This window comes from Dunckerocampus dactyliophorus, chromosome 5 (assembly GCF_027744805.1).
Source record: "Dunckerocampus dactyliophorus isolate RoL2022-P2 chromosome 5, RoL_Ddac_1.1, whole genome shotgun sequence".
NCBI classification, from domain to species: Eukaryota; Metazoa; Chordata; class Actinopteri; order Syngnathiformes; family Syngnathidae; genus Dunckerocampus; species Dunckerocampus dactyliophorus.
The window spans coordinates 16,851,642-16,864,122 of record NC_072823.1 but is presented as its reverse complement, the minus strand read 5'-3'; the positions used below and the strand labels follow the sequence as shown (position 1 = coordinate 16,864,122).

Genomic DNA, 12,481 nt, shown 5'->3' with positions numbered 1-12,481 from the left:
GAATGAATATTTAACATGGCTTTTGCCTATATTGAAGACGAGCAAACACAGAGATGAGTGGTGGGAGGAGTAGATGGAAGAGCCACTCTAGTCCGTTACAAATGTAGCTTTAAAGAGTGGACGGTTAGAGCTGTTTACCTGCTCACTTGAACTTTATTGTGAACTTCAGCAGCAGGTACAATCATTACAGACACTGGCCCAACTCACTATCTGTAATGTGTCTCCATTAAATAATTCCCCCTGCACCATGTGTTAACGAAAAAAACATTACATTACAATCCTATTGTAACAGATGCTACCTTAGTACTTTGCTGTGAGTTGTCTTTTGAATTCAGTAGTGTTTTTCAACTTCCTTATCAAACTTCTGGCTCTTCCTTTTTTTTTTTATAGCCGTCATAAATTTAAAAAAGCACAGATTCCTCTAACACTCCGAAAAACACAGTGCACCTCATCAGTGCACATCACAGTGCTTGAAAGGAGGAAGTAAGAAGAAAGATACAGAGTTGTTCAATGCCCTGTGTGGTTTCTATGAACAAATAAAACCACCCCCACACACAAAATAAAGATTATTATAAGGATCCCTGGCTGGAATCTGTCGATAGTGTCCCAATTCTAAAAGATCCGCTATCCATTGTTTACAGAGACCGAGTCACCATTTCGTTTCGTACTCGACTAGTTTGTGAGGTGCACTGTTTTGCCATACAATAATCGATACATATTGTGGCAATAATTGTCATTGAAATCAAAAACCCTGGTTCCACTGTATGTTTACAAAAATGTCATCGCAACGCCTCGGTTGTTTGATGACTTGCCCAACGTTTAAGTTACTTTCACTGCAATAAAACCTTTATTAATCAATGTTTTACATGACATTGGAACTGTCATACAAGTGTAAAAATAAGTCAGCCACAGATAATGGTACACTACACTAGTCATGAACCGTTATGCTTTCAGCTACATGCTGTTTGTTTTTTGAGGCTTTTTTCCTCCCAGAAAACAGTGGTTGTACTCCAAATTGTACCACTGCAGACGCATGGTCCTGTAAGTTGTTTGTGACTACAGACTAATGGGACATGACAAATTGAAGGTCACTGGTGGCTGTGGCATTTGACCCACAGTAAATTTCCCTCTCTGGTGTGGGGTCTTCCTCTCTTATTTGTATCCGTTAATAAAGGCTGACCCCCTCGTTTGTCTCCTCTCCTTTGTGCAGGTAATGCTTCCCAGAGCATCATTCCAGTGGGTGAGTATCACAGTCAGCTCATCAGTCTGTCTTCGCTTACAAATGGCCCTGCTGCTGATTCGGATTTAATGGCATCCGAGACAAGCACTAATCTGTTTTACGTGTTGCCATGTGGAACATCCTATGAGCAAGCAGTAGTGTTATGATTACATTGTGTGTCTATACACCCTGTCCTTGTGAGGATAACCCCTTCTAGGAGAGATGAACCAGTCATGCCTCTGAAATATGACTTAATTTTTTATTAATGGGATCTGTAAAGGCACTCAATAATTGCCTTAACTAATGACCTTGTTAACATAACTGGTTATGTTTTATGTTCAATGATTTTCATAGTGAATAATGAGCTTAACCCCTTCACAGCTCAGTTGGACACACACACACACACACACACCCACACGGAGGGATTTCTACTTGAATGCACAAATAAGTAGATAACATACTTTATTTTGCAATCAATTCAAAACAGTATGGATTTGCCTAGCACAAAGGCATATAACTGTCAATACATTTATTGATTTTAAAACATTTCAATTTCAATTTCAAGTACAGTTGTCTCTTGTTTATAGCGGTTAATTGGTTCCAGACCCGACTACGTTAAACACATTTTCGGAATATAGGATTGAGTTTGAATAAATGGAATATTTTTGTAGTTAGAGAATAGAAAACTATAGTAGAGATCTGTTTATGATTTTCTCAATACGTTTTTCAACATTCCTCCCACATTCCAAAAACATGCATGTTAGGTTAATTGGAGACTATAAATTGTCCATAGGTATGAATGTGAGTGTGAATGGTTGTTTGTCTATATGTACCCGGTTGGCGACCAGTCCGGGGTGTACCCTGCCTCTTGCCCGAAGGCACCTGGGATAGGCTCCAGCATACCTGCAACCCTAATGAGGATAAGCGGCATAGAAAATAGATGGCTGTATGGATGGTTGTTGACATTATTAGAGCCCTGTACACATGAAATAACACCACTATCATCACCTTTACACTCCTATTATTAATTTTTTACACCGCATTGCAACTCTTATGCTGCAGGGACTCGAGATGGCTGCTAGCTAGCAAGCTAACAAGCTAGCAAGCGAACCAGTTACACTCAAATTTATTTCTTCTAAACTAAAGAAGCCAAAAACTTACCACATCCACACAGGATGGGAGGAGAACTTTTTTTTTGCTCTATCATATTGGACATGCCATGGCTGACATGTCTTCATGCAGTTTTAAGGTTATGTAATGTAATGTCTCATTTTTTTTGCATCATCACTGCCGCCTAGTGACCAGAATACTACCTATCATGTATTTCAATATGTTTTGACTAGTAATAGACCATAGTCAACCACGAAACAGCGATCATTTATTAATTAATTAATCAATTTCTGAAAAAACATGATATAGCGAGGGAGCGACTTTACTCATCACTTGGTCCAGCACAGTCAAACTGCAAATTATGGTACTTTATGTATGTTTTCTAAAATGTTTTTACATTTTTTTTTGTTTGGTAAGAGTAAGGGGTTCAGAAAAACTACTCTTAAAAAGATTATATATAGCAATTCCTCGCTACTTTGCGATCATGAGTAAAAAATATATATATACATTATATAAAAATATATATGACACATGTTGACTAAAATTGTATTTATTTTTGGCCTAAATTAAGAATTTTCAAGCATAAAAATGTCTAAATCAACTAAAATACAAATAAAAGGCATTCAGAAGACGCGGCCAACGACGTTGCGAAATGTAATATTCTTCACTGGTCACTTGGTGTCAGTAATGTTACTGTTCATTGGTAAGACAATAGCCATGCAGGAAGTACTGCACAGAAACCAGAAGTAAAAAAAAGAACAACAAGGAACTCTTCCAATGCTAACGTGTGAGTCTATATTATGTCTTATTTATTCCTTATATGTCTTATTTTCTCTTATTATGTGGGTATAGGGGTGTTATTTCATGTCTATAGGCCTTGTTATGTTAAAAACCGGTATTTAGAAGGTCATCAGCGGGTTTTCTATGCTCTAACTACAAAAATATTTCATTTATAAATAAGAAATCCTACTTTGCGGAAATTCACTCATCACGATCTGGAGCCAATCGCATATTAATTATATTTTTTGGTGGGCCGTACATTTACAAAAACATATTTGCAACAACATACACATGCACATTATCCAACACCTGCAGTGAAACATAAGTATAATTTCAGTGGCAAGGCAACCTTGCAGGAAACAGGAAACATTTCTCTGCATGCTTTGAATGGGAAAAAGTAGTTCCATCTGGTGGACAAATTTAGAATCGAAAGCCAGTAGTCCAAACTAAATGTTAAGATACATTTAGCGTAAAAAATGGCATTTTTAGAGAGATTTAGAGAGATTTCTTTGTGTTGGTTGTTGTGTAGCTTTGACATTTTAAGCTAATTTAAGGAACAGAGACAAACATTTTGAATTGTTTTACAACTGAATAGCTTATGGCAAATCCAACCTAAATTCAGCACAGCCAAAATGGCTTGAAAATAGAAACTAAATGAACAGCACAAAATGTCCCTAGGATGTCATAAGGGTAAAGGTTATGTTTATACTGGCTTGGGCCAGTAAAAAAATTAGCTGCAGGCCACAAATGACCCGCAGGTCAGACCTGTAATGGAGATAAATGTATGCCTCTCTCTATTGTCACAAAGCATGTTTTTGTCTGACTTCAAGTGAAATGCTACTCACAGTAAATCCATTGAAATTTAAGTGTGTGTGTGTGTGTGTTTTGTGCGCTTCCAGGGGAACTGTCCTCTGTGGGTTGTTTTGTCCATAAGAGGACCAGGATCGTTGGAGGAGGTCCGGTGAGCGTATCTGACGGCAGCTGGATGGTCAGCATACAAAAAGGGTACAGCAGTGTATTTAATATGCTGCACATTTTCCACAGCTACTGAAGTATCGGGGGCGGACGGGATGGTCTCGGCTGCCTTTGAGCACACACAGCAGCTTATTAGATTTTGTAATTAATAATCTGCTCTATCCTGTGCTGCCGCTGTAAATATTACAGGCATTAATTGGTGGCTTTAACATAGATGGCTACTCAATACTGTACAATGTCAGTGTGTTGTGTGTGTCCTTTCCAGGTCATTACACTGGTGTGGGGGTTCACTAATACGAGAGGAGTGGGTACTCACAGACAGACAGTGCTTTTCCTCATGGTATGCCGTTTTTATCGTCTTGTCAAATGTTTTACCTGTTCCTGTGTGTAGATCTATATTATCACATAACTCTATCACTTTGTTTCCAGTGTTCCAGACCTGAGTGGGTATCGAGTATGGCTGGGAGTATCAAATATTGAAGAGTCTGATTGGTCAACAAGACAGGAAGTCAGCATAGCGCAGGTGATATGTGGCCCAGAAGGTTCCAGTTTGGCCCTCATAAGGCTCTCCAAGTGAGTACTTGGGTGTCAAATACACTAGGTTCTCTACTTACGAACACTATTGGTTCCAGACGGCCGTTCGCAAGTCGATTTGTTCGTAAGGTGAACAAAAGGTAATATTACCAATGATATACTGTAGGTACTACATGTACGTGTATACATATACAGTATATGTGTATGTATGTAAATATGAGTTTGGATGTAGTAGTAATATTAAACGAGGATAATTAATGAAAAAACAATAATAAAAATGATATAATAATACGTAATGATAAATGTTATTTACCTTTGAAGAGGAGTGGCCGAGCATACGTCGTTGTGGTGGAAGAGGAGAAGGAGGAGGAGGAGGAGTTATGGAAAAAAGGACAAATCGTCGTCGTCGGTAGACTCTTCTAAAAGAGGTAGTTCAGGGGAAACTACTGAAGTGGAAGGAATTGGCGACGAAGGTGCAGATGAAGGCGTAGGCATTGGTGGCGAGTCAGTTGGTGACGACTGTGCAGGAGTAGCAGATCTACGTTTGAAGAAGCTTTCATTGGAAGTTTGTATGGTCTTCCTTTTCTTCTCCTCGTAGATGATACGGCAGCACTGTAGAGCGTCGTTGATACTCGACAAAATACATGAAAATATAGACCAGTCAGCTTACGTTCGTATCTCCGAATGTTCGCAAATCGGATGTTCGTAAGTAGAGAACCTAGTGTATGTAATTATATCTTATATATACATCTTATGTAATTGATTATGCACAGTGATGATTATTCATATTTTGGGAACCAAATATTTGCAGGCCTGCCCTCCCTGCAGACAACATCCATACCATTCAGCTGCCTGTAGATGGTTGTTCCATCCCAGAGGGTACCATATGTAAAATGTATGGATGGGGAGAGACCAAAGGTATTTTACATTCTCTCTTTTACATTTTGCAAGCCTTCTGTTTGTACTGTTCGGAATACTTAGTAGTAGTTATAAAATGTCCAATAACGTAACTGTGAAAAAATGATTATTACCTCGGCCAGCGTGCATTCTTCTACTGTTCAGTGACTTCTGTTTGTGTTTATGTCCTGCGTTGTTTCATTATATATCATTCACTCATGTGTATGCCATCATTTGTCGGTCTACCTGTCATGATGTCACTCTGTGTGCATGTAATTCATTACATAATTGAGTCAATTTAAAATAAAAAAAAGGAAAAAATGCATAATACATAATACAACTGTTATACATAATAATTAGGGCTGTCAAATGATTACACATTTTCATCAAATTAATCACAATTTTCAAATTAATTAATCATGATTAATCACCATTTGAAACCATGTGTGGAATATACCATTTTTTACTTTATTTTATGAACAGAAAGATAAATGGCAGGACATGAAATGTATATATTAGCAGCTCCAAATGAACTGAAAATTTTAATCAAGCTAAAAGAAACCACACGTCTATTTGTCCAACACTAGTCTCTTTAATATTAGCGGAACATTTTAATCACACTTTAACCGTGTTATGAGGAATGACGGGTTGCATTTAAAGACACCGCCACGTTTTGAGTGTACATGTTTTTTTCTGGGATTTCCAATCATACTTAAATGCAGCAAATTATACTTCCACACTATATCCACTTATTGTTTGTCTTTGTCTTTCTGTTTATTTAGACCACACATGCACACAAAATAACAACATTGTGATATTCAATGAATTGAACTCACAGTCGTCTAGTAAATATGAGGAAGTGCCATTCCAAGGACTAGAGATGTTTGTTGGTTGGAGATACATACCATATATGGTGTTGGAACTGCACTTCTGTTGATGTGTTCAGGTCAGAATGAAGTTATCAAAGAGCGTCAGACTGTTGTGACGCTACGGAGACGCCTCACTGTTCCTGAAACCTGCCGTCATAACAGAGATGTGGCTTGCCATGATGCACATGGGTTAATTACGCTAAAAATGTTCAGAATGTAATGTAACAGAATAATAATAAATTACTTTATGTTATAAATAATAATAGTAATAATAATAATAAGAAGAAGATGATAATTATAGTGATAATGCAGTAATACGTAAACATCATTTTAATCTGTGGCTTTAACTGTAGTATGGTTATTGTTTGCCTTTGTAAAAAAAAAAAATAATAATACACAAATCGATTGGCAGTAGGCCTATTAACATTCTATCATTTGTAATGGTTGATTTTATTTTGAACATGCATACAAGTTACATTGGAATACATCACATAGTGCAATTCATAGCATGCAATTCAATTCGGAAGGAGCAAAGCTTATTAAATCTTACCCCCTCTCTGTTTCACATTGATTACAATACATTTGTTCCTTTCCTGTATTCCAAATGTACTCTTTGCCAATTTTAAATGCATAGGAAATGGATAAGGCAGTGTAACAATGTGGTGCAATAGGAGTCATTTGTCATTTCTAACTGTTGTATTTTGCAGTTATTGTATTTTTATGTACAATTTTTACAAAGCGGTATTCATTTGGTTTTACTATTGTGGTTGTAGTTTGCAGTGGTGTTGAACTGTGCTGCTGAGCTGCTTCTTATGTCTTATTTTGTTATATACAGTAAGAGGAATATTCAACATGGGCTTTCTTACATTGTCAGTTCTACGCCACTATAACCGCAATATAAACTCGTTGTTAGATGAATACCGCCATGATAGTACTGAGCATTATTAACATAAAGGCTAAATTGTTGATGTAGCTGTTGTATTGGAGCTTATTAGATTGTGCAGGTTACTTATAAAGTTGTACCATGAACTTTGCCATGCAGGTACAGGTCACGATGATGTCCTAAAAGCAGTCAGCCTGCCCATTGTGAGCAATGAAAAGTGCAGAGAGTTGCACAGGGGAAGCCTGCACATCACCAACTCCAAAATCTGTGCAGGAGGCAGGAGGAACGAGGGCGTGTGTGAGGTAAATACAAAGCTCCTCTCGATGCAGATCCAAATCCAAGTTTGAATTCTTCTTTGTGTGAATTGATGAATGGCGTTGCACTCTCGGTTCAACGCTTTGCTGCCAAAGATCTTAAATCTTAAGTAAATGTTCTTTGAATTTGTGGGCTTACTGTGGGGTTGGATGCAAAGTAGAGCAGCTGGAGAGCGTTACACTACATTTCATCAGCAACCTAAGTCTTGGTTTTTGTGGTTTTGCGCGTTCTTGAAGAGTCGCGCTCCGGCCGCAACGCTGTGGATGATTGCTGCTGCGAAGACAACAACAAAAACACGTTTTGCTTTCTTTGAATAAGAAAAAGAAACCTTGATGATGTTAGCCATTTCTAAAGCGCCCATGTGTTATGTATTTCCTCCCCTGCAGAGGGATTATGGTGGCCCTCTGGTGTGTCAGGATGGCGAGATCAAGGTTATTATTGGCGTGAGCATCCACGGCAGAGGGTGCGCTCGTGCCAACAGACCAGGCATCTTCATCAACGTTCCCTTCTACACACAATGGATCTACAAAGTCTTCAAACACTACCCTGAGCCGGAGCTCAGCACGGACTAACACACAGCAAACCAGGGGATTAAACTAACATTGTACCAGCAACTGCAGCAAAACTCAGGAGGACTCATCCGCTTTTAGGATTGCTTCTTAGTAGATGAGTAAGTAAAATGTTAGATTTAAACACACCATGAACAGATGTCACACTCGTGAGAGCACATGATGGTAATTACCAAAAATACACAGCTGTCCAGGTGTTTATCAACACAGCTAGTAAGGACAAGATGCTGCCCGAATCAGGCTAAGATAAAAAATATAACAATAATAATAATCGTACAGTGCAGTGGCAAGGACTTACTTTTTACTCCCTTTGATGCTTCAGTAACTTTTGCTGCAAAATAGCAATATTACAAGATTAAAGTTATATTTTTGCAGAAAATAGGTGTAATTCTAAAAAAAAAAATAATAATTTTTTTGAGAAAAGTTTCATGAGAAAGTCTTAATATAGAGCAATCAATTAAAGAATTAAAAACTTTATTTTAAAGAGTTAAATACTTTTTAAAAATTAATTGAAGAAACATGAAATAATTAATTTAAATACAGTAATTTTGAGGGGGTGAAACTTGAGGGGCTCATTGCAAGAATAAAGTATTTAAAAGGAATTTTACCGGAATACATTCCTTTTTTTTTTTTTTTTAGAAACAAAATCACAATATTATCAAGAAAAGTTACATTTATGAGAATATTTCACTGGAAAGTTCATGACTATGAGAATAAAGTCTTACGATTATCAGAAAAAAAGTCCTAATTCCTTGGTAATATGCTGAAGCAGCAAAGTTAGCAAAACTCAAAGTTTGAGGGACTGAATGTCTTCCCTTTTTTTTCAATTAAAAAAACGTTGGCACATCAGCGACTTAAATTCCAATTCCCCTTCCAACAGCAATGACATAAATGACACTGACAAAATTTGAACTAGAAGCTGCAACAGTATATTTGTACATCAACACAATTGCTTGGGTTCTTTTTTCCTGGTCATGTCACCTTTGCATTTCGTGTTCGGCAGCCCCATAGGTCACTGAAAACATGTCAACGTGCCCGTCTTGCCGACTAAGCTCTTAGCTCGGGCTTGCACTATTAGACACTTAGTCATGATTATTGTAATTGAACCACATTCTGTATTAACTATAAAATACCTCCCCCTGCCCTTAATGCAGCATGACCACTGGTACTGTAAGTTAAATAAATCGTGCTATGTAGCGATGAAGTTGTGTTATGTGAGAATACTTTGGATTCCTGGCATTACTTGAAACTTTTGAACACCAAACTGTTTTGGTTCGGCAGCGCCCTCTGTAGAGTACATCCACGTGTCGGAGGCAGGGCTTTTAAGTGTATATAATTATTTAACGAGTGTATTATGGCACTCTATGTTGGGTCTTATAGATCTACGTATGGCGAGATAAATGAATGTTGTAGTTGAAGCGAGTATTCATGAATTTACATTCTAGTTTTCTCTTATATTGTATAAAAAAAATGCCTATAAACCTCATGTCAATTCCAACCCACTGACTGTATATTAATGTGTACTGTATATATACTGTATCTGTCGAAATGTATGGTGATTTAGCTTGTATGGGCGTCCTAACAAAAGCATTTTGTGTATGTGTTCGCAATTAGCCATAATAACACTCAATTAAGTGTGTGACTGTTCTCTTTGATGGTTTGAGAGAATCGGTGAGTGTTCTGAACTCCTATTTCAGTGCGTGTGTTGTACCGATGCTGTTTGGAGGCTGAATCAACAGCACCTCTGCTGGTTGCAACCAAGTACTGCACTCAATTTTGCCTCAAATAAACACAAGCAATGAATCGACTATTATGACCATCACTATATGCTATACCATTTTTTTTTAATGTACCAAAACTAAACACTGAAAGAGGAGAACGTATGTGTTGCTGCTCTCCTCTACAGATTCGTACGTTGTTGTTCAATTTGTTGTGTATAAGCGCATTCACTATGAAATAATTGTATTCCAATATGCTACATGTATGAAGCCACTCTGGACGTTATTTGAATTATTTTAACATATTAAATGTTTTCTTAAATCTATTTTCCTGTCTTAGCCATTCATTTTCTTCGATGAAGTTGGTGTTCTCGCCTCCTACCAGCAGATGGCGCCACAGTACCATAGAGTATGTACTGCTAATTTAAGCATGCTTTCTCAATTACATACTTGCACATTTACATTTACCCAAACTTGGTGTCATCTTGAAAGCAGGAAGACACAAACAACACTATAGATTAGACAGCGAATAGTTTAGCACTGCATTTTTTTAATCCTCAAAATGACATGAATCTGCTGTGATGAGAAAATTATTTTCTTAAAGGTGAGCAGGTATGAAGTATGCGTGTGTGTGTGTGTGAGAGAGAGAGGGAGGCAGCGATGTGGAGTGAAGGTGACGCACAAGAGAGCGGGAACAAGCTGGAGATTAAACGTCGAAATCAATTGATGCTGTATTAAATAAATAATATTGGAGTGAACGCAAAACACACGTGGATTGACAGCGTCTGTGGCTATGTGCACACGCCATGCATTCCCTACTGATGCTGACACGCACATACACGCACATGCACACACACACACACACGGAGGGTGCTGATAAAGGATACTTTAGAGGCATCAAGGGGAGAAGAAGTGTGGCATGTTTCTGCAGGTCAGCTGGATGGATGGAGAGGGAGAAAATGTAGTCATAAAAAAGGAGACAACCAGAAAGACGCACACACACACGCGCGCACACATGTACGCACGCTGGGGGCTCAGGTTTGTGACTTGGCTCAGTGCACCATGAGATCTACGGCGTACATGAGCCCAAATGATCCAGAGAACATGGCGAGTGTCAGGGCTGCTCATGCTGGCGTGAAAGCACTTGTGAATCTCCTCTGACGCACACTGGAAATATATGTATGCGCGCGCGCGCGCGTGTGTAGCATTAGGGAGCTGACTGAAAAATGCTCCGTTACACATGAACCTATAAGGCTCTGACCGGGTTCTCCATGCTTTATCGTATGTATAAGCAAAAATGTAATTATGTATGTGAGGGAACATACATTTTTAATACATTCACTGGACACTGCACAGTCAAATGTGGCCCAAGAGCTGTATGGAAAACATCTGCCTTTTACGGCAAAATGTCATGAGTTACGAGACTAATGTGCAGAAAACAATGAAAAATGCATATAAATGATGAATGAAATGAACATTTAACATCACTTTTACCTTTTTTGAAGATTCTTGTTTGCAAAGACGGCGATGAGCAACGAGAGAGGCGGGGACGCGAGAGCCACAAGGACACCATCTTGGTGTTTTGCTACGACGTCTGTCTTGAATTCAATAGTGTTTTTCATCGTCTTTATCAAAGTGCTGGCACTTGCAACTTTCTTTGGCCCCATGGTGGGTTATTTTAAAGTCATACTTAATAAAAATCAGATACTTGTGGTGAGAGCTGGGGGACAATGACTTTTGCGTGGAAGTTAAAGCGATAGTTTGGATTTTTTTGACATGAAGTTGTATGACATCCCCATCAGCAGTGTGGTGCATCAACAGTCACTTACTCTCCACTTTGTCCCGTGAGCCAAGTTCTGGTCAGATTTTGGTGATGAGGAACGTAGTTCCGGTTAGTACCTGGGACCACTTAAGTAAAGAGTTTGGCTTTTCAAAACAATATGCATTCAAAAGAGTAATACATTTGCAAATCAGACCTCACAATTGCTCGGTGTTACTTTCTCACCCGTCGTATCACTACGAGCGGTCGTCTGTCCATTGTTGTGTACGTGTTCCACAGCGGAGGAAGACTGCGGAAGACTCTCGCGTCACAGCGAGCGTCTTCAACCAGTGTCGTCATTAAATGTATTACTCTTTTGCACACATATCGTTTTGAGAACTGTTTACTTAAGTGGCCCCACCAAGTTCCCAGAACTACGTTCCTCATCACCGAAATCCAACCAGAACTCAGCTCAAGGGACATGTCAAAAATCCAAACTATCCCTTTAATAGCATGCTAACAGGCACATTTTGTAATAAAGACACGTTATGAACACATTTGGACGCAGTGTGATTAACGCGACAAGACTGAGTCACCAAGGTGTGGGATTCTCGATTTTGTGGAATGATAGGCAGGCAAACGGACCAGTTTGTGTAACATTGTCATTTTACTTTGTCAAATGAATGTGCGTTACGGCATATCGTAGGACTGTGTAAACTACGTATCACAACATTTGGTGTTGGGTGTGTGATCCAAGACAGCTGAAAAAACAAGCTATGCGATCTATGTACCATTGGGTAATACGAGTGTAAAGATATAGGGGTGTTACTTGGCGATGTGCAGATTGATACTG

The 12,481-nt window shown here is 38.6% G+C and overlaps 1 protein-coding gene across 1 annotated transcript in view; it reads left to right on the top strand.

Annotated features, from left to right (window-relative positions):
- LOC129181648 (hepatocyte growth factor) overlaps positions 1 to 10,170 on the top strand; it is a 31,747-nt gene extending 21,577 nt beyond the window's left edge. Inside the window, exons 12-18 of the mRNA XM_054777107.1 lie at positions 1,211 to 1,240; positions 4,009 to 4,114; positions 4,350 to 4,424; positions 4,514 to 4,657; positions 5,430 to 5,536; positions 7,427 to 7,569; positions 7,969 to 10,170. Of these exons, the coding sequence (XP_054633082.1) occupies positions 1,211 to 1,240; positions 4,009 to 4,114; positions 4,350 to 4,424; positions 4,514 to 4,657; positions 5,430 to 5,536; positions 7,427 to 7,569; positions 7,969 to 8,154 (791 nt within the window). The 3' untranslated portion in view covers positions 8,155 to 10,170. The remainder of the gene's footprint in view (positions 1 to 1,210; positions 1,241 to 4,008; positions 4,115 to 4,349; positions 4,425 to 4,513; positions 4,658 to 5,429; positions 5,537 to 7,426; positions 7,570 to 7,968) is intronic.
- Positions 10,171 to 12,481: the final 2,311 nt, after the last annotated feature.